The 24072-nt window shown below is 39.7% G+C and overlaps 1 protein-coding gene across 1 annotated transcript; it reads right to left on the reverse strand.

Moving 5' to 3' along the window:
* Window positions 1-606: 606 nt before the first annotated feature.
* antxr1d (ANTXR cell adhesion molecule 1d) lies at window positions 607-22160 on the reverse strand. Its single transcript, XM_017413036.3, has 18 exons — window positions 21773-22160; window positions 16868-16939; window positions 16706-16777; window positions 16304-16385; window positions 15484-15514; window positions 15335-15408; window positions 14350-14418; window positions 14188-14268; window positions 14002-14062; window positions 10291-10389; window positions 9611-9680; window positions 6876-6954; window positions 6554-6649; window positions 6384-6422; window positions 5883-5981; window positions 5636-5800; window positions 5465-5545; window positions 607-1827 (listed from the first exon to the last, which is right to left on the reverse strand). The coding sequence occupies exons 1-18, from the start codon at window positions 21919-21921 to the stop codon at window positions 1510-1512; spliced, it is 1737 nt and encodes a 578-aa protein (XP_017268525.1). The 5' UTR covers window positions 21922-22160; the 3' UTR covers window positions 607-1509.
* Between the last annotated feature and the right edge of the window lie 1912 nt (window positions 22161-24072).

A 24072-nucleotide genomic window follows, 5' to 3' on the forward strand; every position in this document is an offset into this window, starting at 1 on the left:
TAAAACTTCCACTGATGCCTAATGATTCATACAGATTTTGGAGCAAAATATGCTGCCTTCCAGACCATTTATTTTTTTCAGAAAGTCATTAGTGAACCACATCCTGCTTGTACTATAGCAGCATGACATTTTCGACAAGATCCTGACTTTTTGTTTCAATTTTTTAATACGATCTTGCTTAAATTTGCCGTCTTACTGCACACAGCCCGTTATGACAAGGTAAAAGCATGGCTTTAAAATTACTGAACACTTTCCAAACTCATTCTTTATTTCACTGCAGGACTTATTGAGATTTATTAGCATAGAAATATGTCTGAAACAAGAATTAAGCCGTTTCAAATCTTGGATTTACAATTAGTTTTGCAGGTTATTTGGCTGCATGTGAGGCATAGATTAAAACTGTCTTGACAGCAGTGAAAGTGTAATTTGTGTAATTAAAGAAAATCACTGTAAAGCACTACATCACTAAATGCCATGTCCTGCAAAATCCAATTAACTAATAACTACACACTAAAAACTGGACTGTCTTTTCAGGCTGATTTACAACACAACACAACAGTCCCCTATCATTTTACTAAGTGAAAGAATTCACTGCCAAGCAGCAGATATGTAAAAAAAAAAAGTTTCTTTATTGAAGTCAGACAGAAGTTAAGGAAGAAATAATGCAAAGGATCATTTCATGTCAAAAAATGTAGAATACAGACAAAAACCCTGAAGATGCAATTTTTACTCAATGTTCATGCCATGTCCTCTACCAAAAAATGCTTTCTAGAACCTGCTGTGGTGCAGCCCCTCACCCAGTGATTTAAAAAAAAAAAAAAAAAAACTACAAAGCTACCAGATTCTAAGCAGAAAAGGGAGTATATTACAATAAATAAAATACTGAGAAACTGCCCTGCAGTTGCAATAGGATCACTGAACTTTTACACTAAATTGTAATTATAGATCATAGACAAAAACATTTATTTGTTGAAAAGGTATAATTACACGTGAATTGTGGACACGCAAATCTGCTGTGTAATTACAAAACAGCCAACATAACTGACATCACTATTATCATTTACTACATGCTGCATTTCACATCACCACCTCTTTCTCTAGTATTATTGCATGAAGAGCCACAAAGTCTGTTTTACTATTTAATTTCATCATTCAGATGTCAACTGTCCCAAACTAACCCACAACAATAAAGTCCACAAAGGATTGCACTTACACTGACCATCTACATCAACACGGCCTAAACTGTACATACAAGGCCTAATTAAATACATGATTTTATCTATTTCTGTTCGTAGAACCTGTTCTTTTTTTTGTATAAGTTTTGTCCTTGATAAAACTCAGTAGCTGATTTTGACATCGGATATATTTTGCTGTCCAGCAACAAGGCACAGAGCTCAACAACGCCTCTGACCTGGAAGACTTGAATCTTTGGTGTTTGGGGCTGAAAGGACACGTTTTTTTTTTTTTTTTAAAGGAATAACATCTCAGTTGCTTTTTGCATCCATTCTCTTACAGCCTCGGTGGGGGTCGAGACGGAGGGGGGCCCGGAGGCCCTGGTGGCACACGAGATGGGGGTGGACCTGGCAGGGGTCGGGCCATGGGAGGGGGGGCGCGCGAGGGAGGTGTGGTGACCGGGGATGGCACGGTGCGCGGCCCTCTTGACGGAGGCTTTGTACGGGGGACGGAGTTGGAGACCAGAGGTGGCTGCTCAGCTGACGGAGGAGGTGGAGGCGGAGGAGCTGAGGAAGAGTGAGGCCTGGGGGGGTGGGCCTGATGATTTGAGGGGGACTCGTCGTCTCTGACCCGCTGAAAACGAATACAGCGACCCTGCAAAACGAGACAAAAGTTAAACCAGAACTTCCCATCAGTTTCAATAATGGTTGCTTTTCTGTCTAAAATCAATGAGTTTCTTAGTTAAACGCTTCGTGTGAACCTTCGCCCAGCTTTGCAGACAAATGCGTGTGTGTTTGAGGCTCACAGAGAACATAGAGACACTTCTGTTTTCCGTCCACCTGCACTATAATAGCTGTGATACTCATAAACAGAGGCTCTGACAAAGTTTTACACACAAGCACACAGCTTTTCTAACCGTCAGCTTTTTCGGTTTACCCTCCTTTTCTTGAGAAACCTCTGCGGTCACTTTTAAATGCTGAACAGAGAGTATGTTATAGTTCTCATGTGCCCGATTGAAAGGCACGGAAAGAAAAAATTTAAATATCTTCACAATAGTTCGGAACATTTAGAATAATTTACAAGTCTGAGAGAAAGGGATGCTTCTCGACCTCGTTGAAGGATTGTCATCTCTTGTTTATACAGCATCCTGCGCACCCCCCCCCCCCCCACACACACACACTTTTGTCTTGTTCAGTCAGTACGTGAAGGATAAAAAGTAGTTTCCAATGTTGCAGACCCTTGGTGGTCTGATTATACCACCTTATTAAGCAGAAAGGCCCTAAAGTCACACAGGGGCCATTAAGAGGAGCTTTGTGACTGGAGGGGCCATTGTGGCTTCATGTGTTTATATGAGGGGTGTGTAATTGATCGAGGGCAGCTCAGATGGGGAGGAGGGGGGACCGCTTTGGTGTTGTTGCCTGGCCGCAGTGAAAAGGCCAGTTTGTGAGCAGCAGAGCAGCAGCGCAACACAAGAGAGAGCATATGGACACAATGAGAACACAGGCTCATGAATATGAGTGTGTTTATAAGTGTGTGTGTGTGAGGTGGTAAACATGCCCTGCACCAGAGCATATGGCCCGAATGAAACCTCATGAATAAATAGAACAAGAGCGAGGGAGGCAAAGGTTGGGAGGTGCGGTGGAAGAGCAAACCCAAAAAACTGAGTGCTGAGCATTTTTCAGCCATCAACAGGATGATGTGTACAGAAATAATCTGTGGAAAAGTTCAGCAGTGTGTCACTGGTTGTGGTCAGTGTCTTTGTGCACCCTTTCAGCTGCATTATCCACCGCAGCTTCATTCCTTCGTGTGGCGATTGTTTACTTCAAACCCTTCACTCCTCCTCAGAAGAAAAACAGAACCCTACAACTCCTCCAGCAACCCTCTTCACGCCACTTGTCTGTTCCTCTCAAACCCTGAAGACTTTGCCCTTCCTTCACACACACACACACACACACACACACACACACACACACACACACACACACACACACACACACACACACACACACACAGAGTGCAGATGTTTGTGCATGTTTACAGGGAACCGATGCACTCATACTTATATATCTGTCACCAGTCCAGTAAAGAACAAAGAGGAAACACATATCTAATAATGGTGCCTGTTACCTCACATGACATTACAGCTCAAAATAAACATATATGCAAACTGCTAAATGTAGAATTATTTCATTTTTACAGTTTGCAAATCGGTACTAAAACAGTGTGAGGAAAAATTGAAAAGATATAAGATTTTCTTTTATTTGCCGTGTGTTTCAACACTTGTTGGGGATGACTATCTGCTCCTACCACACCAAAGTTTAGCTCAAAGTCTGTAAAAATGCCTGAGTTATATTCATTTTTGTGTTGGATAAGGTCCGTTAGTTGTGGTGATTGTGTTGATTCCAAAAGTAAATAAGTTGTAAATACACACCCAATGATTGGTTTAAAATGGTTTTGGTGTTAGCTTGATTTTGAAATAAAAGTATGCTTTTCTATGACGCTCAAGGCATTTAGAAAATTCTGCATTAGGTTTCACTTTTCCTGAATGTTAAATGATTTAAATGAGTGGTTTTTAGACATTTCTGTGGTAAAACATCACAGCTGCATTGTTTATTCTCTGACAGGTAAATTAGTTTCCACTGCACTGTGCTGCATGAAGCTACAGTAAATCTTGAACTATTTTTTAAATTACTTTTCACTGTTGCTGTAGGAGAAGTCACGGAGGAAAAGAGAAAAAGGGGGCAGTGCTCATTTGCGACGTCTGTGCGTTCAGATGGAGGGTTGGTGGCCGCCCTCTGGTCTGTGTGTCGGGGCCATTGGTGCCTTCAGCTCTGGGGACAAAAGAAGTGACTCTCATATGTCATTATGTGGCTCGTGGCCTTTCAACACCCCATCTGTTTGTGTGGCGTTCACTGGGGAAACCTAACACACACTGATGGATGCATCATCAGGAGAAACAAAGATAAAATGCAAACATGGAGTGTGGCAGAAACTGACAGTCCGCTGATGGTCGTTTACAGAGGGAGAGATTTAGGAGCTTCTTCTCAGCTGCTGTTTAACAAGCCACAGTCTGATACTAGCTGGTTATTGCCATTTCCTGTTGAATTTTGTGTCCCACAGCTGGCCGGTCCATCGTCATGAATTTACAATCATCTTTCTATTGCAGAAAGATTTGGCATTACTAAATCAAGTAATATAGCCAGAATTTAGATCTGAGCTCGGTGAGAAGTCACTCTCTTCAGCTCTAGTTCTGCACAACTATCACCATTGAAACGAAAGTGGATTGTTTTTTTTTTCACCCATTTATTTTCCTCAATGTGAGCTGTAAGGGTTTCATTTTCCTCAGTTAATGGCGCGTGAAGGGATTCGGGTCATTGTTGAATGAATCTGTGAACCACAGTCCCACAGAAAGTGGCTGACAAAGACTCCAGAAACTTCTGCCCTGACAGACGCTTTATGTTCCACTTAGGGGAAAAAAAAAAATCAGACATGCATAAGAAATGACAGATCCAGCAATGGTCCACTTTTAAAGGTTCATAAACAGTTGACACACACCAACACTGTTACATAGTGAGGAAGAATCATGCCATTCAAAGTCCAAATCAATGAGTGAGATGGCATTGGTTGTATCAAGTGACAATGACACTATTTATAACAGTGCAGATGTTTCACCATGACAACCAGAATGATGGTGAAAACACGTCTTCGGGGTTATGGGATGACATTCACAGGGTCAAGGTTTGAAAATAGAGATTTTTACACACTTGTAAAAAACATTGTCGCATCATAATTTATAACTTTTTAGGATTAGTACTTATATCTTTTCAGTATTAAAACATCAAACATACATTTTTAAATCAAAGTAGTGAACGAGAGTGTAACCTGTTAACAGGAAAACTTATTTGGAGGGATTTGCAGGGAAAAGAACAGAAGACAACTGTACTCCCTGTGTATGAACAATTGCAGCTTTGACAAGGCGAGTGGTATCAGTGGCTCTTTGACTCAGTGTGAATGCAAGCATGGATGGAGGAAAGCAGAACTGAAGTGTACACGTTGCTCAGTAACACTTGTATTTCTGCAGTGAGACCGATCAGGAAGCTTTGCTGTTCACAACAGACAGAAAACCCCTCTGTAACATTTAACTTAGTATTTAAAACCTCTTGAGGGGTTATTACCACCAAGCAATCATCCAGATTATACAAAATCTTAAATAACAAGGTATGTTTGAGTCATAATACTTGTTTGTGACAGCCTCAGCAGATAATAGAAGGCTGTGTTTGAGCAGGCTCACCTGATCTCCAGGTTGCGGCCTCATTAAAGATACCTGGTCATAACCTCGTCTGAACAGAGCCCACAGAGCATCGAGTTTCCCCTAGAAATTCCAGAGAGAAAAAAATATTTATAATGAAAAAAAATCATATGAAAACAAAATTCACTTTTGAAGAAAAAAAAAAACACCAACCTGAATGGGCGAGTACCACTTCTTCTGCTGTGGGGGACGACGGGGAGGTTTTCGAGGCTTGGGCTCGTAAGGTTCGAATTCCTGCTCTGGCATCTTCACAACTGCGTTTTTAGGTTTGTCCAGTTTAGCACCTTCCTCCGTCGACCCTTTCTCCCCCCATCGCACCTTTAAAACGAGTGAGTAATTATGAGAATGAAAACGTACTCCCTTTTGCATTTTGCAGAAATGTGAGCAAATTTATTTGTACCTCCATCCGTTTGATGCCACCCACTCCTCTTCCTCCATAATATGAAGCATCCACTGTGGGCCACCTCTTCTTGGGCATCCCATCATCCTCATCTGAATCCTTTTATTGAGAGCTTTATCATCAAGCAGCTCACATTCTTTATAAGAAGAAGAACTAATCTTATGCAACTCTAAAATATTAAAGAAAACCTTGAAGGAATACATATCACTCGTTGCCATTCATACCAGAAATTTAAACAAAATTTATCCCATTTTGAAAGTTAGAATTATAGCTGTTTTGGTCAAACCTTGCACATAATGATGTGCATGACATCATGATATATTGTAAAATCTTGTAATGTGTTCACATTCAGAATATATACATTCAGAGATAACAAGAACTAATTTTATGCAAGGATTATAAACTATATAATTCTACATTAATTCCTGCCCACATGTGAACACCCCCCCCCCCCGATTAGAACCAAATAATCTCTTATGGTTCATGAAGTTGTTGACTTACAGGCTCTGGAGGTGGAGGTGGTGGAGGTTCTTTGATCACCTGAATATTAGAAAAAAACATCTAGTTTAACAATATGTTGAATCATGCACAAATGTTCCCTGCTGTCAGTGATGCCAGAATTAGTTTGTGATGATTGTCGTGAAACACTCATGTATGAAGATCAGACTTACCACGGTGCAGCACAGAGGCCAAAACCACCACAACAGCAGAAGAGCCAAGAGCAGGAACACAACCAGTAATGAAATTAGCACTATGGTGCCGTCGAACTACATGAAACACAGAAATATAGCACAAAGGTTAAACCCGACTGAAAGACAGCTGACGCAATAGAAAGGGGAAAATGAAAACTTACTCACAGCCTCCTCTGATGACAAACAACAGAGGAGAGAAGGAGGAAGATAAGAAAAGCAGAGGAGAGGAAGTTAGAAAAAAAGATTTACAAAAGGCAGCATGCTCACAGAAATATTTATTCTAATGCATTGTTGTACTCACACACTCCGTCGTAGTGATGTGAACAGAGCTGGTGATGTAGGAGAGGCCCTCATTCATGCTCACCTGCAGGTAGATCACCCTGAAAAACACAAACACTCATCTGAGTTTATCTGCCTGTGTGAACAGATTCAAGTCCCACCCGAGGTGTCGACCACATTCCCACTCTGCCCATACTTGCTGCCTTAAAAAACACAAATATGCTGACAAAGACTCTCAGCTGAAGCCAACGGAGAGGTCAAGGAGTTCTCCACCCACAGAAAGAATCTAGACCCAATGCTCTAATGTGGAAACCACAAAGGAATAAACTTACTTCTTATTCACCAGAACTTAATGCTGCTATAAAAACATCAATAGAAGCAGGGTGGGGACAGAAGAGTTGAAAAAGAAAATAGATTTTTAAGTACTGATAAAACTAAAAACTTTACAATGGTGAGGATTCGAAAAGGAGATGGGACTTTTCAGTTCCAATAAGAACAAATACATGACAGACCAAAGTGGAAGACTGCTGGACTTTAGTAAAAGACTTTTTGTACTAATGGTTTAGGGCAAAAGAGACAACGGGGGCCATTGAGCTTTAGGTTTAAAGTTGAGGACGGGGCGACAAGACGGAGGTCACTGCAGGGTGGTGGGAGGCCAGAGGAGAGGAAAGAGTGTGGGGGATGGTATGAGAAAAGCTTTTCCTGTTCTAAATTCCTTTAACACTGTTCCTCCCATCTGAGAACCCCTCTGAACGTCCTGAATTGCTGACTCTGATTTCAGCACCTCGTGCCCCCTTGTAGCTCCAAAGTCATCGACTCAAGAGAAGGAAATTGTTGGTGCAGGTGCCACAAATCTTGCCTTTGACTTATTCCTTCTGTTTTGTCGGCCCTCTTCCCCCATCACATGGTCAGCTCTCCTCCCAGGCAGGCAGCAGACACGGTGCTATCAGCTCCACTCTGACAGAGAAATCTCAGCCCCTATCAATCATCAATGCACCCACTTCATACATTCTCGCCTATGTGTGTGTAACAGGGGGGGGGGGGACGTGCATCCGGAAGGTTCTCAGTCAAGACAAATTTATATAAAACCAACATTAGTGGCTACATTATAAATGACAATACTCGGGTCAAACAGGAGGTAAGTGAAGATTTTTTTTTAATGACATGATGCTGGAGTCCTTTTCATGTTTAAATTTATCAACAGAAAGAAATGCACCTACAGCATATGAAAAATATTTTTTCAGGCTAAATGTAATGCTTATTAATTCTGGACTATCACAACATTTGATTTAGGAGTATAATCCCACTACGCTCTTATGTGCAAATTCTGCTTTCTTTAAATCTACATGCTTCTATAGTTTTGTTGTCTCTTGTTTCATTGTAAAGCTGTTTTAAGTAATTGTTCTCATAAAATGATAAAAAATATTATATCATACTGGCAGTCGTCTCATGCAAGATGCTAATAACTTAATCTGCTGAGCTGTATGATTTAATGATAATGAAAAAAGATTCAACTCACATTCCATGACCTTGGATTTCAAATACTCATGCATATAACACACAAAAAACAGTGGTATATATATATATATATATATATATATATATATATATATATAAACACAGAATGTTAGCTGATCATATTGGGTGATGGGAAGAGTATTTTGTAAGTCTAAAAGTATCTCAGCCTTACATGAAGAGATTTTGTGTCACCAGTCTGTACCAGTGCATGCTCGCCTCATGATATATTTCCACATTTAGATTCATCAGCCAGATGTTGGCCTTCTCTCTGGACCCTTTAGCCATTCATAGCTGACATCCTCTTTAGCAGCACTCAGGCTGTTAAGCTGTGCTGACTCTGCTCTGATGGGCCCCTGTTACATGGATAGATGCCTCCTTCAGGCATCACTGCAGTGTCTAATGATGCTTCCCAGTTTTTTCCCCTTTGGTCCCAAGAGAAGCAAACCTAAGTCCTGCAAATCAACCCTTCTTAGGCACTGAGTTGTAGAAATGCACTGCATACATTGCTGCACTGTGTAAGCTTTCTGCTGCTTTTTCCACACAGTGTGAGTAAGCTATGAGTTTGGTGTAACCGAGTATTAGCCACGGGGTACAAACATTTCTTTTCTTCTTATCTCTGAGCATTACTTGACAATCAAAGCAGCACTTTTTACTAGCAGACAAGACAGACTCAAATCATGACAGAAATTTGAGTGACAGAACAAGACAGATGATGACTAGGAGGTGTCTGAGGCCGCGGGCACGAGTGTGTAATTATGGATAAGACTCCAGGCAGCGGGGACAAGAAGGCTCCCGGGGGCCTCAGCCAAAAGCATCACTCCGTCTGCCCCTGAAGAAAACTCTTTGCTAAAACACCAGGAGCAAAGCTGGGAGCCCTCAGAGGAAACTTTACACTGCTTGGTGTCTCCACTCACACTTTGTCTCATCACACACACATTGCGCGGTTCTCTCAAGCAGGCTCTCATTAAGTCGTGTTCCTGGGCTCTACTCCTGTCGTCCCCTTGTGATTGGTGTCTGGCTTCGTTAGCTGTGACAAACATTGATTGATCACAGACACACAATGACTTTGGCCCTAATTTCTTCAAGGACAACAGTCTTCTGCGTCCACGCAAAACTTGAGTGCAGCTGACAAATTTCTATATTACAGCTGTTCATGGATAGTTTGGTTTCAAGCTTTGTTTCCAGTCTACAATCTTGGTTGAAAATCTGGAAAGAATCACAAAAAAAGGTGCAACTTACCTTCCAACTTCTTCTACGAGAGGAGCCGGGCAAAGCAGAAACGTGTCTTCTATCCCAGCTGGTCTTTCATCTACACAAAAAGAAATAAATAAAAATAACATATCACACGCAAATTCAATTACCTTGTTAATGCAATGACCAAGCATTAATCCAATTACACATGAAGTCTTACAGAAATCCAGCCAAGCTTTTCTCTTCTTGTTCAGTTTGTGGGTGAAGTCATCACAAAGATGCATGCACAACAAGAGGGATACCAAACTGTTTGAAGTCAAAATTATTGCCAGAATTTGGTCATTTCTTACCGTTATAAGAACACATTCCAAGCTAACTCAAATTAAGATAAAAGTGGCTCAAATCTAATCTTTACAGTGAGTGTCCTTTCTGTAAAATATTGCAGGATGTAAAGTTATTCTTTCATAAACATGATTACACCCGAAGCCCAGGAATACTAACTATATCACCATGTGTAATTTTGCATTTTCTATGAGCCATTTTTCAAACTCTGAACTAAAAAGAGTCCCTTTATTTTTTTGCTGATTTATTATCAAGGCAATAAAAATTGTAAAACGTTTATTACAATCTCCTGTTTGTGCACACATTCAGTAGTCTTCATAAGAATGAAAACTGTTCTATAATAACGTGTGCCAGTATGGATGCACGTCCCCATCTGCAGAACTTACCCACGGTGTGTGTGTCATTCAGTTTGAAGCTGCAGAGGACCTGGTTGATGTTTCTTGCGTGGAGAAAACCATTGCCTCTAACAACCACCTGGAATCTCTCTGAGGCATAAACAAAAGTGCGTCAGAAATGATTGATAACATGCACATTCATGGTAACACACATATTTATACCTCAGAGAGACATAAAATACCAAAATTGCTCTTCTATTCTAGTTGAGATAAATATAAAAAAAAAAAATCTAACATACAATTATGTTGAGCGCGGACGGTCTTTCCCTTTTCTTTGATGTGCTCAACCCGAGCAGTAGAACTTCATGCATGCCTCATTACAGTTTGTTTATATCAGTGTGTTATGTGTGGAAAGGCCATAATATGCTTCAGTGGTGCTAATGCTAAAAGTGCTGCTATTCACAAATAACCCAGACAGAGCAGTAGCCAGGAGGAGTGTGTGTGTGTGTGTGTGTGCATGTGTTTTTGACCTTTAGTGCCCCTCAGGCACTGTTAAAGTGCACTGACAGAGGCTTGCCAGCATATGCTGAAGTGTCTATGTGGCTGCTACCCAGCATATGTTAAAAAGCGGGAAAAAAAAACACTTGCTAAAAAACATGCCTGCAAGGCTGACAACAGCACGGCACTGTCAAAGTAGGTCTGACCTTACCTATGGCACCATGGCATGGCATTAGCACAAGTGTGCCAACACGCAAATATGTGTGTGTGTGTCTATGTGCATGGATACATGCTGCTTCTGTCTCTACGTGCACTGCATTTGTGTTTAATGGAGAAACGTGTAAACATTTAAACCCCTTAAATGTGAGCATGAGTGCGTGCCTGCATATGATTGTGTGAGTCTCAATAATTACCTCAAGCATTATTTTAGCTAATAAAAGTGAACATTTGCCACACCTTTAACATTTAAAGCTGCAGCGTGAAGATCACTGGATAAAAACATCTCAGGGTGTGGGTGTATACGTGACAGTATTTCTTTAAAGGTCAGACAAGCTGCTATGAAAGCAATAAACTACAGGTTCAAAATAAGAAAATATAGACAATTATAAAAAATCTACAAAGATACAGGAGTGAAAAATTACATTTGGATGCATTTCATCTGGAAAAGCAGTAAAGACAAAGACAGAATAAACTCTCACAAGCAAGAATAAACTGCACTTTTAGAACAAAGAAATGAGATAATCTGTATTAAAAATCAAGCCTCAACAACATGAAACCTCCTATAGGTCGGATTTCCAAAACCCTGCAGTTGTGTTTGCAGCTGACCTCATAAAAGTGTGTTTTTCTCCACATGTGTGAGCATGCTCATTTACAGATGTTAAATGATTTGCAACGTGTCAGTCAGCCACTGCTACTGCGGTCGACTCAGATTATACATGTGTTGACATTTACACCACCCAGTTAGCAGCTCATCTTTTTACAAACAGCCAAATCAATAAACGTTAACCATGGCTTATAATACATAACATATAATATAATATAATATAATATAATATAATATAATATAATATAATATAATATAATATAATATAATAACTAAAGTAATTGTTGTAGTACTGATTTAGCAGTCATTGCCTTTTCACATAATGTTACCATCAAATAGCCCATGCTGCAATATAACCGGGTGCACATAAAACCCAAAAGCTTGGGGCTGAATATGGCAGAAGTGACTATAATGACTACAACTGCTAATGTGGAATCTCTGTAAAAGTAGAAAATAAAATTGTTGCTGAATTTAAATTATTTTTTAACATTTAAGTAGTGCATGTCATTAGATAATACTGATTTGACTAAAAAAATTAACAAGAAATTTTCATATTTTCTATAAAAACAACGTGAAAGTGTATTTTTGAACGAGCTGCTTTACATTTGACCAAGTTCTACGACTGTTTTAAAATCTTTGACAAATAAAATGTGTCCGCGCATCCTCTCCAACACCAAAGGATGACGAACTAAAAGGTCAGCGCTGTCAGACACATGGTGGGCAGGGACTGGTGTTGCCCTGCTGACACAAACCACACACAGGCTGCTGCCCTCTCCAGTCTGCTCCCTGCTGGCCTCTGTGACCCGCAAGTCCCTTCACATCTACACCTGAATGTCTGACATGGACTCAAATGTGTGCTTGTGTTTACATACGCGCATACACATGCATGTCCTTTTGTTTGTGTATGCATGTGTGGAAAACGTGGTATGACTTGTCTGAACACTGGATCTTCAATCACGTTAGTGCAAAAGGACAGTGAAAGGCAGGCAGTGGCAAAAAGAGGAAGAGACAACAGGGAGGAAAGGGTCAGACGTTAATGAAAGCAGCAATCTCTCCTGTCATGTTAAATCTAAGGCCTAACTTTCACTGTCCCCAGTGTGTGTGTGTGTGTGTGGAGGTGGGGGGATAGGCGCTGTCATGTCCGATAGTGAGGCCCGGTGTTCACTGTCCAGTCTGATGGCCTGTTCGCAGGCAGCTCGGTCTGGTCACTTCACATCAGCGTGAGGGACGTGTGTTCATGTGCTCAAAGACGTGTGTGCGTGTGTGCTTCTTGACGACAAAACATCCAAATGTGTGTGTAGGTTCAAAACATGTTCGATATGCTATGTGACTACATGCAGACATAGAAAGAAGCAGAAACTGTCACAACATGCTGTATAAGCTGCATCTCAGACTGAAAATGTGAATACAGAAAAATTGAAGGTTGGATCTTTTTCACATTTCTATTGTTCAAAATAAAGCAAATAATTGTTAAATGCTGACAAGTAATTAGCAGTTCCTATAATTTAAATGGCCTTACAATAATAAGTGTCCAATAAATCTAAACATGAGGCAGAAATGCTTTTTTCTTCTGTATTGCACTGTGAAACCAGGATTTTTATACATTTTATAAACACCAAGTCACAACAAAAGATGAATGTGCGCCGTAAGCATGTGTGTACAATCTTCACTAATTAGGCCAGAATCCATCCGTGGTAAAGCGGGTCTCTTAGTTCACTGACCATTAGGCGATTCATCAATCGAATAATAAATGAAGCTGTTGGAGAATATTTGTGTCCACTGACACACGATCAAATTCTGGCAAAAAAGCAGGAACTGTAGTTATAATTGGATAATAACATATATATATATATAAATATTTTAGAATCCTCGTGTTTTTAAATGACACATTTATCATTTTCTCCCTTTATTTGCTCTTTTAACATCCTTTTCCTTGTCCTTCATATCCCATAATGGAAGCTAATCTCCATTAGTTGTCCTGGAAGCAGGCCTGCAAATGCACTCTCCTAAGTGAGCCCTAATAGGGTCATGTCAAAGCTCATATATCCTGCTGTCTACTCATAAAGGATTTCTCTCAGCATTACCTTTAACATCCTTAAACTTCACACAGAAAGCAGAAGAAAAGGATCAGCTTTAAACAACCTAAAAGGCTAGTTTGCATACACAATGTGGCAAACTAGGCCAGGGATGCAGCCATGCTTAAAGATTCACGGCTAATTTCTCTGACCGACACCCTCACCCCCCTCAATTTTTTTTTTCTTTTCTGCACTCACGCTATGCTGAAGCGACTATGCTAATTTCCCCTGGCCGTGTCTAACAATACGCTCTCTGTCACTCCTCGGTCATGAGCGTCCGTGCAATTACTCAACGTCATGTTACACTTCAAATGACTGACACATGACTGGTCGCTGTCTAAAACCCTCGGCCCTCACACCTCTTACCTCCTGCGCACACGCTAGACGGCTCTGCTGCCAAAATCTCGATGCAGGACTTCTTGATGATCTAGGAGCCACAAACAACACAAAACACTAAGGATATAATTTAGCAACAAGGTTAAATTGGTCTCTCTGTGTGGGCGAGTATTTATATGACGTGCATGCGGTACTCTGCATGTGTGTGTCTCATACCGAGTCAATGATTCCCCTGAGGGCTTGGAAACCTCCGATTACAGGAAACACATGTTCCATGGTGTCTGCAATAGTTGCAAGCTAGAAACAGAGACAAAGGAATGTAATACTGTACATATTATATAGAGCATGTGTGACATTTCCTTTTCCTACAACTCTTACCTGGGTCTGGTTGAAATCTTTCACCCCGACACAATAAACAGTAGCTCCCATAGACCTGGCATTTTGTGCCTGAAGGAAAAGAACAAAAATGAGAAATACTGGCAGTTTATACTGTCTTTCTTTCTATAAATACCTATAAATACTAGAGATACAAGCTGTTAAAAAAGAATGTTAGGTCTGATGTTGCATAAATTAAAATAGTGAGTCATATTTGTTTAATATACTTTAGAAAAGTTAATTCTCAGCCACGTTTATCTAAAATAAAAGCAATAATTTTCTTTATTGCACAAGAATTGGTGAGCTTTTAACACTTGGTTATGTTGTTTGTAAGGCTCATTACTTATTTAACCTCCTAGGACATGAAGTCCACATATATGGACATCACAGTTTGCTTAGCATTCCTTGATTCACATCAGCTCCTAATCAGCCCAAACAGCAAAGAGAAATTAAAAATGCATGCCATGCAAGAGTTTGGGTCTTAGGAGGTTAAGCAAACAAAGAGCTTGCTTTGATTTAAGATTTTTGTTCTCTTCAAAACACTGCATATAAATGTGGAATTTTACAGTTCTACAAAGCTTCATCCACTGCCAAAAGAAATAACCAAATAAGTGCTCAAGTGTTTTTTATTGTTTGTTTTTCCTGCAGCAAAGTACCACAAAACAATTCCTAATGGACCATGAGCAGAGTGTAAGCCATTGATAGTAATTGTACACGATCATAAATCATTACTGGTTGTTCTCAGACCAAGACAGCTGACATTACTGGTTGTTTTCACATGACAGGTGAAAATTTACCTTTAAGAGGAAAAGTCAACCACCTGGATTATGATGGGTCTGACATAATCTCAATAATTGAAAAGAAAACGACCTGCAAAATTTAAGTCACACATCTTAAAGGCAAATATACTAAAAAACAACATCAGTTACAGCCTTTTAGCTTTGCAGGGATGCCAAGCTACCAGAGTACAATAAGTGTGTGACATTACCTCTTGCTGTGCTGAGTCAAACTGCCACTCATTCAGTTCTCCATCAGTCAGAGCGATGATAACACTGGCGGTTCCTGCAGACAACGCAGTTATTTAGGTTTTCTGAAATTACATGCTGGAATATAAAAAGTGCATGATTTTCAGCTTACCGTGGTTTTCTTTACGTATCTGTGTATTAGCCTGCAAGAGCAAAGATGGCATTGGTAAAGGTTAAAAAAACCCATTTAGGACAATAAAGTACCCAACAGAGGCATGATTTAACATACAAGTAAAACATACAATATTTATTCCAGTTTCAAACACGAGCAAGGCTTAGACTATCTTTGCCAGTGAAATAATAATGAAAAAATGAAATAAACAAAGAGGCAAATTCTGATGCAATACTCCAAGGTTTGTTCTGCCCCTGGACTGACTGAAATATGTTGTTATCCAGACTTCTGTACACTTTCTTGAAAACCTTATTGTGTAACACATTTATGTAATGCCTGCGTGGCTGCAGTAAGCATGCCTCAAAAGAAGAATGAAAATCTGTTGTGCAGTTCAAGCTTTCTGACAAATCTGAACAAAATGGGCCTAATGAGAAGAGGGAAGTTTTGAATAAACAGGAACTAAAACGGAACATTTTGCGGAAAGAAAGTAACAAATCTTGCATTGGCAGTTCATAAAAGGGCAGAAATAATTTGCTTTCTTCCCCCCCACAGTAAAAGGTTTTCTTTTAAGTTCATAAAATAAAGCAATGAACTTGTAAATAAGCACATTTTTTTTGACTAGTGTTTTTTTTCCAAGATTTCTTGCCAGTGAGTGCTTTTTAAGAAGCAGCAAGTCATTTAGGAGTTGACTCACCCCTCAGTTATCTAATGAGTCCTGGTTACTGCTGAAAACATGAATTAAACCTTAGCAGATAAATTCAAGACTAAATTTCTCTGCCTTAGTGAGGATAGTGAGGAGTTTTTGTTTACTCAGCCTTACCATCTCCAGGCCCAAGTTCATATACGTATCTCCTCCAGGAATAACATCGTTTAGAGCCTTTAAGCCTTCAGTTATGGCCTCCCTGAAAGGTAAACAGATAAACGACTTGATTTTTCTCAAGAACGCACAACAAAACAGAAGGTAGAGTTGAGTTGGATCTAAACCTTTCTGTCTCAGGAAGGAGCTGATATCAGACCTAAGACAAAGTCTGCCTCACACTCAACCTTAGATACTGTTCATATTTGTTGGCAGCTAAACACTGAATACAATTTTTATGCAGTTCTATCAACTAAATAGGTCAAAATTAGTTCCTCAGGGTTATAAAACCATAACGGCTGCAAATGTCATGATGCCAGTACATAAAAAAGACAAACAGAGGACACATAAAGGTGTAGCTGTTACCTGTTCTCAGTCAGCTTCATGATGATTTTTCCTTGTGTGGAGAAGACTATAAAGGACATTCTCAGCATGGGGCTGCAGAAACAAAGTTACTTTCATGTTAACACAGATAAAGGCGGGAAACAGAGATTATTCACGAACATGAAAGAGTGGTCCCGCTTTTACCTAATAAACTTTTGTGCCACCTGTTCAACAAAGTTGTAAATCTCTTTCCAGTGATGCTTGACGCTCCCAGATCTGAAAGTCAGAACAAACAGGGAAACCATGAGAATTAATAAAATAGATAAAATCCCAAATCCAAGTGTGAAGAACAAGGTTTTAAGTTTTCATATAAAAATTAGTTTAATTTATTGTGTGGACACATCCAAATAGAGTAAAACTAAAAACATTACATAAGTTTTAGTAAAGTTCTTTATCTCTTCTTCATCGAGAGCGTTTCTGCTCATTTGGTCACATTCCATTACTTTAGACTATAACCTGTCAGCTGCTAGTTAGCCCACTGCACGCTGCTGCGAACATGCCAGTCTCCTTAATGAAAGCCACTCCCACGGGGCTGCTAATGGGGGCTAATTGCTGCTGGGCCAGAGGGTTGAGGTTAGACAGGGACAGATGTAACAGTCTGCCTCTAGCAGGGACCGTGGAGAAAGCAGCTGGCCTGTGTGTATACTATATGTAGTCACGGAACAGTCCAAGTATGTGTGTGTGTGTGTGTGTGAGACAGAGAGACTGTGAGGAGGAACAGATGGTCCCACTGAGCATGGTCAGCCCAACAACAGGTTGAGTTTTCACAAGAGTAAAAAAGGCTGCGACGTGAACAACAGAAGAACCCAGGACCAACACTCAGCAGAGAGTGGTGTGTGTGTGGGTGTGTGTGGGTGTGTGTGGGTGTGTGTGGGGTGTGCGTGTGAGGTAGGATGAAATGTCAAACACCTTTAATGTCAGTTTTCAAGGGGCAGGGCTTTGTGTCTGAACATTACAGGGTCAAGCAAAGTAAAAGTCAGAGCTTGTTAGATTCAAGATGGCTCCTTTATATCGTCTGTTTAAACTTCCTGCTCTGTTTATCATCTTCTCTGGAAGTCAGTACTTAATAAAAATCCACAATCCAGGAGAACCAAGAGTGATGAAATCATCTTTCTCCTAATGCCAAGATTGTATTTACTAACATTCAACAAGCGCTCAGTTTATTCTAGTATGCAATTAAAAGATACAATCGACATGCAGGGAAAAGCAGGGAAAAAAATAGCTGGATAACAAGCAGACAAGAAAAATAAAAGGTGTGAATGACTTCAGCTCATCAAACTGAAACTCAAGCACATGGCTAAAATTATGGTTACCAGACTTTGCAAAAAGGTAACTCTACTAAATTTACTTAACTTCTACAAAATGGAAGTCAACTCGTTACAAATAAAATGTAGTTTGTTACTATTTAAATAAGAGAAGCTTTTCCTTGAAGGAATGCATATCGACTGCTGCCTTGCATGCCAAAGTTTTAAACCAAGATGTTGGCCAATCTGCTAGTGCTTAGAGTACTCGTTGGTATGATTCTCGGCTACTACCAAACCAAATATTAGCTCAGTGTGTGTAAAATGACTGAGTTACAACCTGTTGATGTGTTTTCTAAGGTCAGTTAGTTGTGGCAGCCATCTTGAGTTGAGCTGACTCCAAAGGTTAATCAGTTACAGACGTACATTTAATGAATCCTTCCTGAGAGTTTCATTAAAATGTCCACTGGATTATGAGATATTTTGCTAAAAGACAGACAAACACATTAACACAGAGACAAAGGTAATTATATGTTTGCCAGCCGTTCATGGTGGTGGGCAATTATAAGGCCATGCAAACTACAAGAATGTCTTAAAAAAATAAATCTTTTTTTTCAGGATGTTTGAGGTCTGCAATATAAAAAATAGATACTGTTACTTAATTTTTTGTTTTATTACTTATTTTACTTTCCAAAAATAGAATAAATTAGCATATTATTTATCTGATTTAAACCTTATCTGGACTTTGTGAGTGAACCGAATTGCTTACTAAAACTGTAGAACTTCTCTTACCAGCAAGAATGAGTTCATGGGAATAAAATAAGTGTCAATGTTTTAAAATCTCTGAAATTAGAGCTCTGTTTTTTAAATTTTTTTATTCTGATGGCAGAGCGGCTTTGTGTTTGGCCTCAGTGTGAAAACAAATCTGTATTCAGGACCTGACCACAGCAACATTTATTATTCAATTTGTGGTCAACCAGATCGAAAGAAAAATGCAACTTGGCATTTAGTGCAGGTCAGACATGGAGCTTAGAAGGTGTGGCCATTTATTTTTCTAATGCTTTCAGGGGAAATAACACACAACTTCTTGGGACTCTTGCAAAGCCAGATTCAAACATATGAGAAAGACAAACAGTGATGATGCACTGGATGGCATTTAAGAGCTGAAAAACAGCCACAGACCGAGTCCTATCTGAGGAGAAAGATCAGCTGCTTCCCGAAGGCCTGCTGAAACTCGCTGCTCCAGACAGTCAAACAAACACGACGAGCACCAGAGGCTTGGCCATGCGTGACACGCCACACTCCCCAGGCTCCTCCTAAACTTTTTGAAGCAAAGGGTAAAGACTAAAGAGTGGCTGACAGATGCTGATGCGGACATCCGAAAGATCATCTAACGTGTCGAAACAAAGTTAAATGTCACTCAAAGTGTCAACCAGTTCCTGCTCGGTACCACTGAGGACATTCAAACCTTTTCCCTTCGTATGTTCCTGTTTTGTTTGACTCCACACCACAAAGTCTATGCAATCATATTTAATTTTTTACATTATAACTTGTTATTCTTGTACACAAATAGATCAACAAACACAACCACACATTTTTGTGTTTTCTATGATTCTATCCTTGTTTTTTTTCCCCTTTCTCATCATGTCTCGACATGTCATTATTCTTTGCCCACGTGCATGATCTCACCTTGCATCTCAAGCCAAAGAATTACAAAAAAGTTCATTATAAAGTCTGAGCAGCTATACATCTTAGACAGTTCGAGAATGTCAGGCCAACATGAACCAAAATGATGACAAAAATATCTTCGCTGGGTAATAAAAATCTTTTTATAGCATTGTTAAGGTTGTGACATGAACTAATGAGGCGTTCTCCTGCACTGCAAAATAAATCAAGACAGTCTATTAGGTTTTAGGCAATAAAAGTGATTAAACTGAACCGCTGAGGAGTGGTTTTACTATCAGAAATCAGGTAATTAACATCTCGGCGGCAAAGAGGCATGTAGGTAAGATAAGCAACTACAATGATTGTGACACAAATTTGACTGGATGATGTTTTGTTGTCTTGCCAACCCTCCACTGATTCAGATCAAGTCAAAATAAAAATGCTTGGGAAATTCTTGTAACCAAAAAGGTAGCAATACATAAGACTGCCTGCTACTTACAGGATACGTATTCTGTAGGAACCCTGTAAGTACCCCTGTGCGTACCCCAAAGGTACCAGTTATGTACCCAGAAAGTAACTGGTATGTTCCCTGTAAGTACTCCTGTAGGTATCCTGCATGTACCAAGTACATACCGTAAAGGTATTGGGTATGTACCTTGTAAGGACCACATAGGTACCCTGTAGGTACCAGGTACTACCTCGTCGGTATTGGTTATGTACCCTGAAAGTACCCCTGTAAGTACCAAGGTATAAAACCCATAGGTATTGGATATCCCCCTGTAAATACCCCTGTAGGTACCAGGTGCATACCAAGTATGTACTAGAAATGTACTCTAAGTATCCATGAAGTTTCCCTATATATGCCACATATGTTCATCATAGGTACCTGGTGCACACACTGTAAGTACTGGGCTGTATTATGTATTACTACCACAAAAAAAGACAATGTGGCTTTAGTTTGTGTGCACAGGGGGTTCTAATGTATACGATATTATGATCATAACTGTGTATTCATTACAGTATAATGATGTAGGTTAGAATGACTCATCTAAAAATGAGCATTTTGTACCTACAAATGTTGAGAGTAAGTTTACTTTTAGTGGCAACCCCACATTTCAACATTTGACTAAAACAGAGCAGTCAAACAATAAAACTGAAGCTAGTTTTTTCCTTTTTTTCCTTGGTCTCTTTCTTCTGAGTGAAGCCATGATGGAGATAATTTTGATACAATCTGCAACTTTGCCTCTAGATGTCACTAAATCCTACAACAGTGCTCCTTTAATTAGAGCAAGTAAATAAGCCGATTCGCCTTCAGATATTTAACCAAACTCTTTTGAAAACTCTTTTGAATTTTCAGATCAAGGAGCCAAATAAAACCTTAGCTGCAACAGCTTTATGTCCAATAGCTTTATGCCTTGGTTATCCCAGTGTTTTTCTTCTTTTTTTTTATAGGTTGCTTATAAAAGACTCACAACACATTAACAGCCATAATTGTCTGCAGGATTTGAAGTAAAGGGTGGTCTTTTTTTCCTTCTTTTGTCTGTCTCAAGAATGGGATCAAGGCAGTAGACCCGGCTGCAGCCCCGCTGCAGGCAGCTTTCTGCAGCTGTATCCGCAGGCGTCATCAGGCTGAAACTCTATCCTGCTCGCCCTGCCCACATCCCGTGGGTAAAGCTGAGTCTGTTCGACTCACCACTTTTAACCAGAAGAAGAAAAAGAGAAAGAAAAAAACCCAGTGCAGTCTCCAGAATATTCTCCACATTCCTCACACTTAAAAATGCAGCCCTGCGTAATCTTCCTACTGACACCAAAGATGTTTAGAACTATAATAAATATATAAAACATAAATTATATAAAGTCATTATGGGACTTTTTTACACTATTATTTCTGTACAAAAGCCAATCAGATTTGATTAAGGTTTATTAGCTGTATTATAGGTCTTAAGGTGTTTTTTTTATTTTTATTTATTTTTTTTAATCCGTACAAGTAGAGTCTTGTTCTCGTTTTTTTCCCCCTCTGGAGTCCCGTTAGGCCACAACAGGACGTCCAACTGATGCGCTCCGCGTTTCCAAGCTTGTCGGTCGCATGGCAATGCGCAGCGACCAGAAACTAACAATGCCATAAATAATATCAGAGACTCACTTGTCCAGAACAAAGTAGAGGTCAAACGCTCCCTGACAGGACATCTCCTCCTCCTCCTCCTCCTGTTGCTCCCCTGCCACCGAGACGTGGAGGAAGAAAATTCCAAGCAGAGCAAAGGCGAGAAACATGCGAGCCTGCGTGCACGCCATCTTTCCAGGATCCCGCAGACTAATCCAACGCTGCAGCGACTAAAGATCTTCGCATGTCTCTTTTACCGTCTGTTTCTCCACAGACCGTGCGCAAGAACCGCTTTGTTGTTCGACTTCCTTTGTGTGGAGAGGGTCTCAGCTGAAGTCTGGCTCAACTCTTCTCTTTCAGCTGAGGGAAAAAAAAAAGAAAAAAAAAGCATGAAAGCAGGGCAGGATGAAGGAGTGGAGCGACACCCGAGGAGAGATACTAAACTCCACTGTTCCCAGTTTTTCCATAAGAAAAAAAAAAACCCAAAACGAACCTACTCATGAAAAATTGGGCTCAGATTTCCCTGGCTGGTGATTGGGTTACGCAAAGATAGATAAATAAACAGAAGAATGTTTTGATAAGGTCCTCATAACTTAGTTTGGATTCTTGCATTCTCAACTGAAACATACAAGTCTATAAAGTCCGCTCATATATCATATATAAGTAATTAATGTTGTGTCCATAATCACTTAATTAGGCCCATTTTGAATCTTTCACATGAAAGTTTTGATTAAAGTTGAAGTGTGGTGAATCATTATCATGTACAGTGAATCCAATGATTTCTGGAGTTTTGTTATTGCCTGCAGCTAGAAGGCAAAATGCTGAAGATTATGTTTTTGCCTGTGTGTCTGAATGTGTATTCTGTTATGAAAATATCTACATGGATTTTAGTGAAACTCTCTGAAGGTAATCATTCTGGTGCCAACTCCATTTAACATGGCTTCCACAAAAATGTCAACAATGCAGTCAGTTTTACAGAAATTGAGCTAAAAGTTGGCATAGTTGAGACTGATCCCCAACATATAGACAGAGGGCTAATGGATCTTGCACATCTACAACTTTTGGACTCAACTCAATTCAAGATGACCACCACAGACAACTCACCTTAGAAAACAAAAATGACTACAGTTCAGTCAATTTTACAGATACTGAGCTCAGATATTGGTGTGGTAGTAGCTGAGAGTCATCCCCAGCACATACTTCAAACACTTCTAATTAACAAAATTAACAATTAAAACTTTGGTCTAGTACCTGACCATTTAAAAAAGAGAAAAGGATGGGTTTATGTTGTTATTTTTGTATGTTAAGCCATTTATCTCTGACCTATTAATCATTCAAGCATAAAAAGCCTCTAAACTCAAAAAGACACATAACACAACATACCAAACAAGCTCAGTACAGAAGTAATTTAAAATTGAATCTGAAGACACTTTGTTACCAGCAGCCTTTCGCAAAGACACAGTTTGTTCACTTTTTTTAGCCATGTCTATTAAAAACACAAAAATAACAAAATTGAGATATAAAAGCAGCATTTTAGCACCAAAGAGCTGATTCCAAAGAAAGGATAAAGCATTTCTCAGAACCTGTGTCAGGTCTTTGCTGGGTTTTATGGTTTTCAGATTTCATCTACTGTAGATATATTTCTTTTAGGCTTGAAAACTCTGTCCTCCAGGTGCCCACTCTCTTTTCTGTTGAAAGCACCCACATGAAATGAGTCAGACACAAGGACTGGAATGACTGAGTCAGAAAGCAGCCAAAGTCCAAAGAAAAACTCTGAGACTTTCAGAAATCTTAAAGAAATATTGATCAAGACTACTTTAATACATCACAAGAAAGTCTGGCTCCTTGGAAACAGAGAAACATAAACAGGGGTGGTTTCAAACTTTTGCACAGTAGATCGCTCAGCTGACCAAATTGGTTTAATTTTATTAAAACGACGACTGGTGTTTTTTCACCGATGTGAATAAAATCATCTGTTATAATTTGATTTGGAAAATTCCCAAAGAGTCCTCCTTCAAGGCTTTTCGGGAGTTCTTACTTTCTCATGATACAAATTTGGCTCAGAAACCAGAAGGATGTTTATCCAAAACCCAATCTTTGATGCAGAATAACCATTAAACGCTCATTAGGCAGAAACATACTGACATGAATAATGCATTTTCCCAGCGGCAAGCCCAGACCACCAGCTTCATGTCGTGTTATAGCAGTCTACTTTACTTCAATTTTCCTTGGCCACATTCCATCATGGTGGGATGGTGATGCAGGCTAACGTATTGATTTTACAGAAACAGACAAAAAGTGGACATATAGGAGTGTACTGGAGATAACAGTCTTCCAACTGA

This window comes from Kryptolebias marmoratus, linkage group LG22 (genome assembly GCF_001649575.2).
Source record: "Kryptolebias marmoratus isolate JLee-2015 linkage group LG22, ASM164957v2, whole genome shotgun sequence".
NCBI classification, from domain to species: Eukaryota; Metazoa; Chordata; class Actinopteri; order Cyprinodontiformes; family Rivulidae; genus Kryptolebias; species Kryptolebias marmoratus.

Excerpts from the sequence above, each read along its gene's own strand:
- antxr1d (XM_017413036.3), bottom strand. The coding sequence starts at position 21,921 with ATGGCGTGCACGCAGGCTCGCATGTTTCTCGCCTTTGCTCTGCTTGGA. Across the intron at positions 6,955-9,610 it reads CTCGTAGAAGAAGTTGGAAG|GGTGATCTACCTGCAGGTGA; the intron begins GTAAGTTGCACC and ends TGTGTTTTTCAG. Across the intron at positions 1,828-5,464 it reads GGCCGCAACCTGGAGATCAG|GGTCGCTGTATTCGTTTTCA; the intron begins GTGAGCCTGCTC and ends CTCGTTTTGCAG.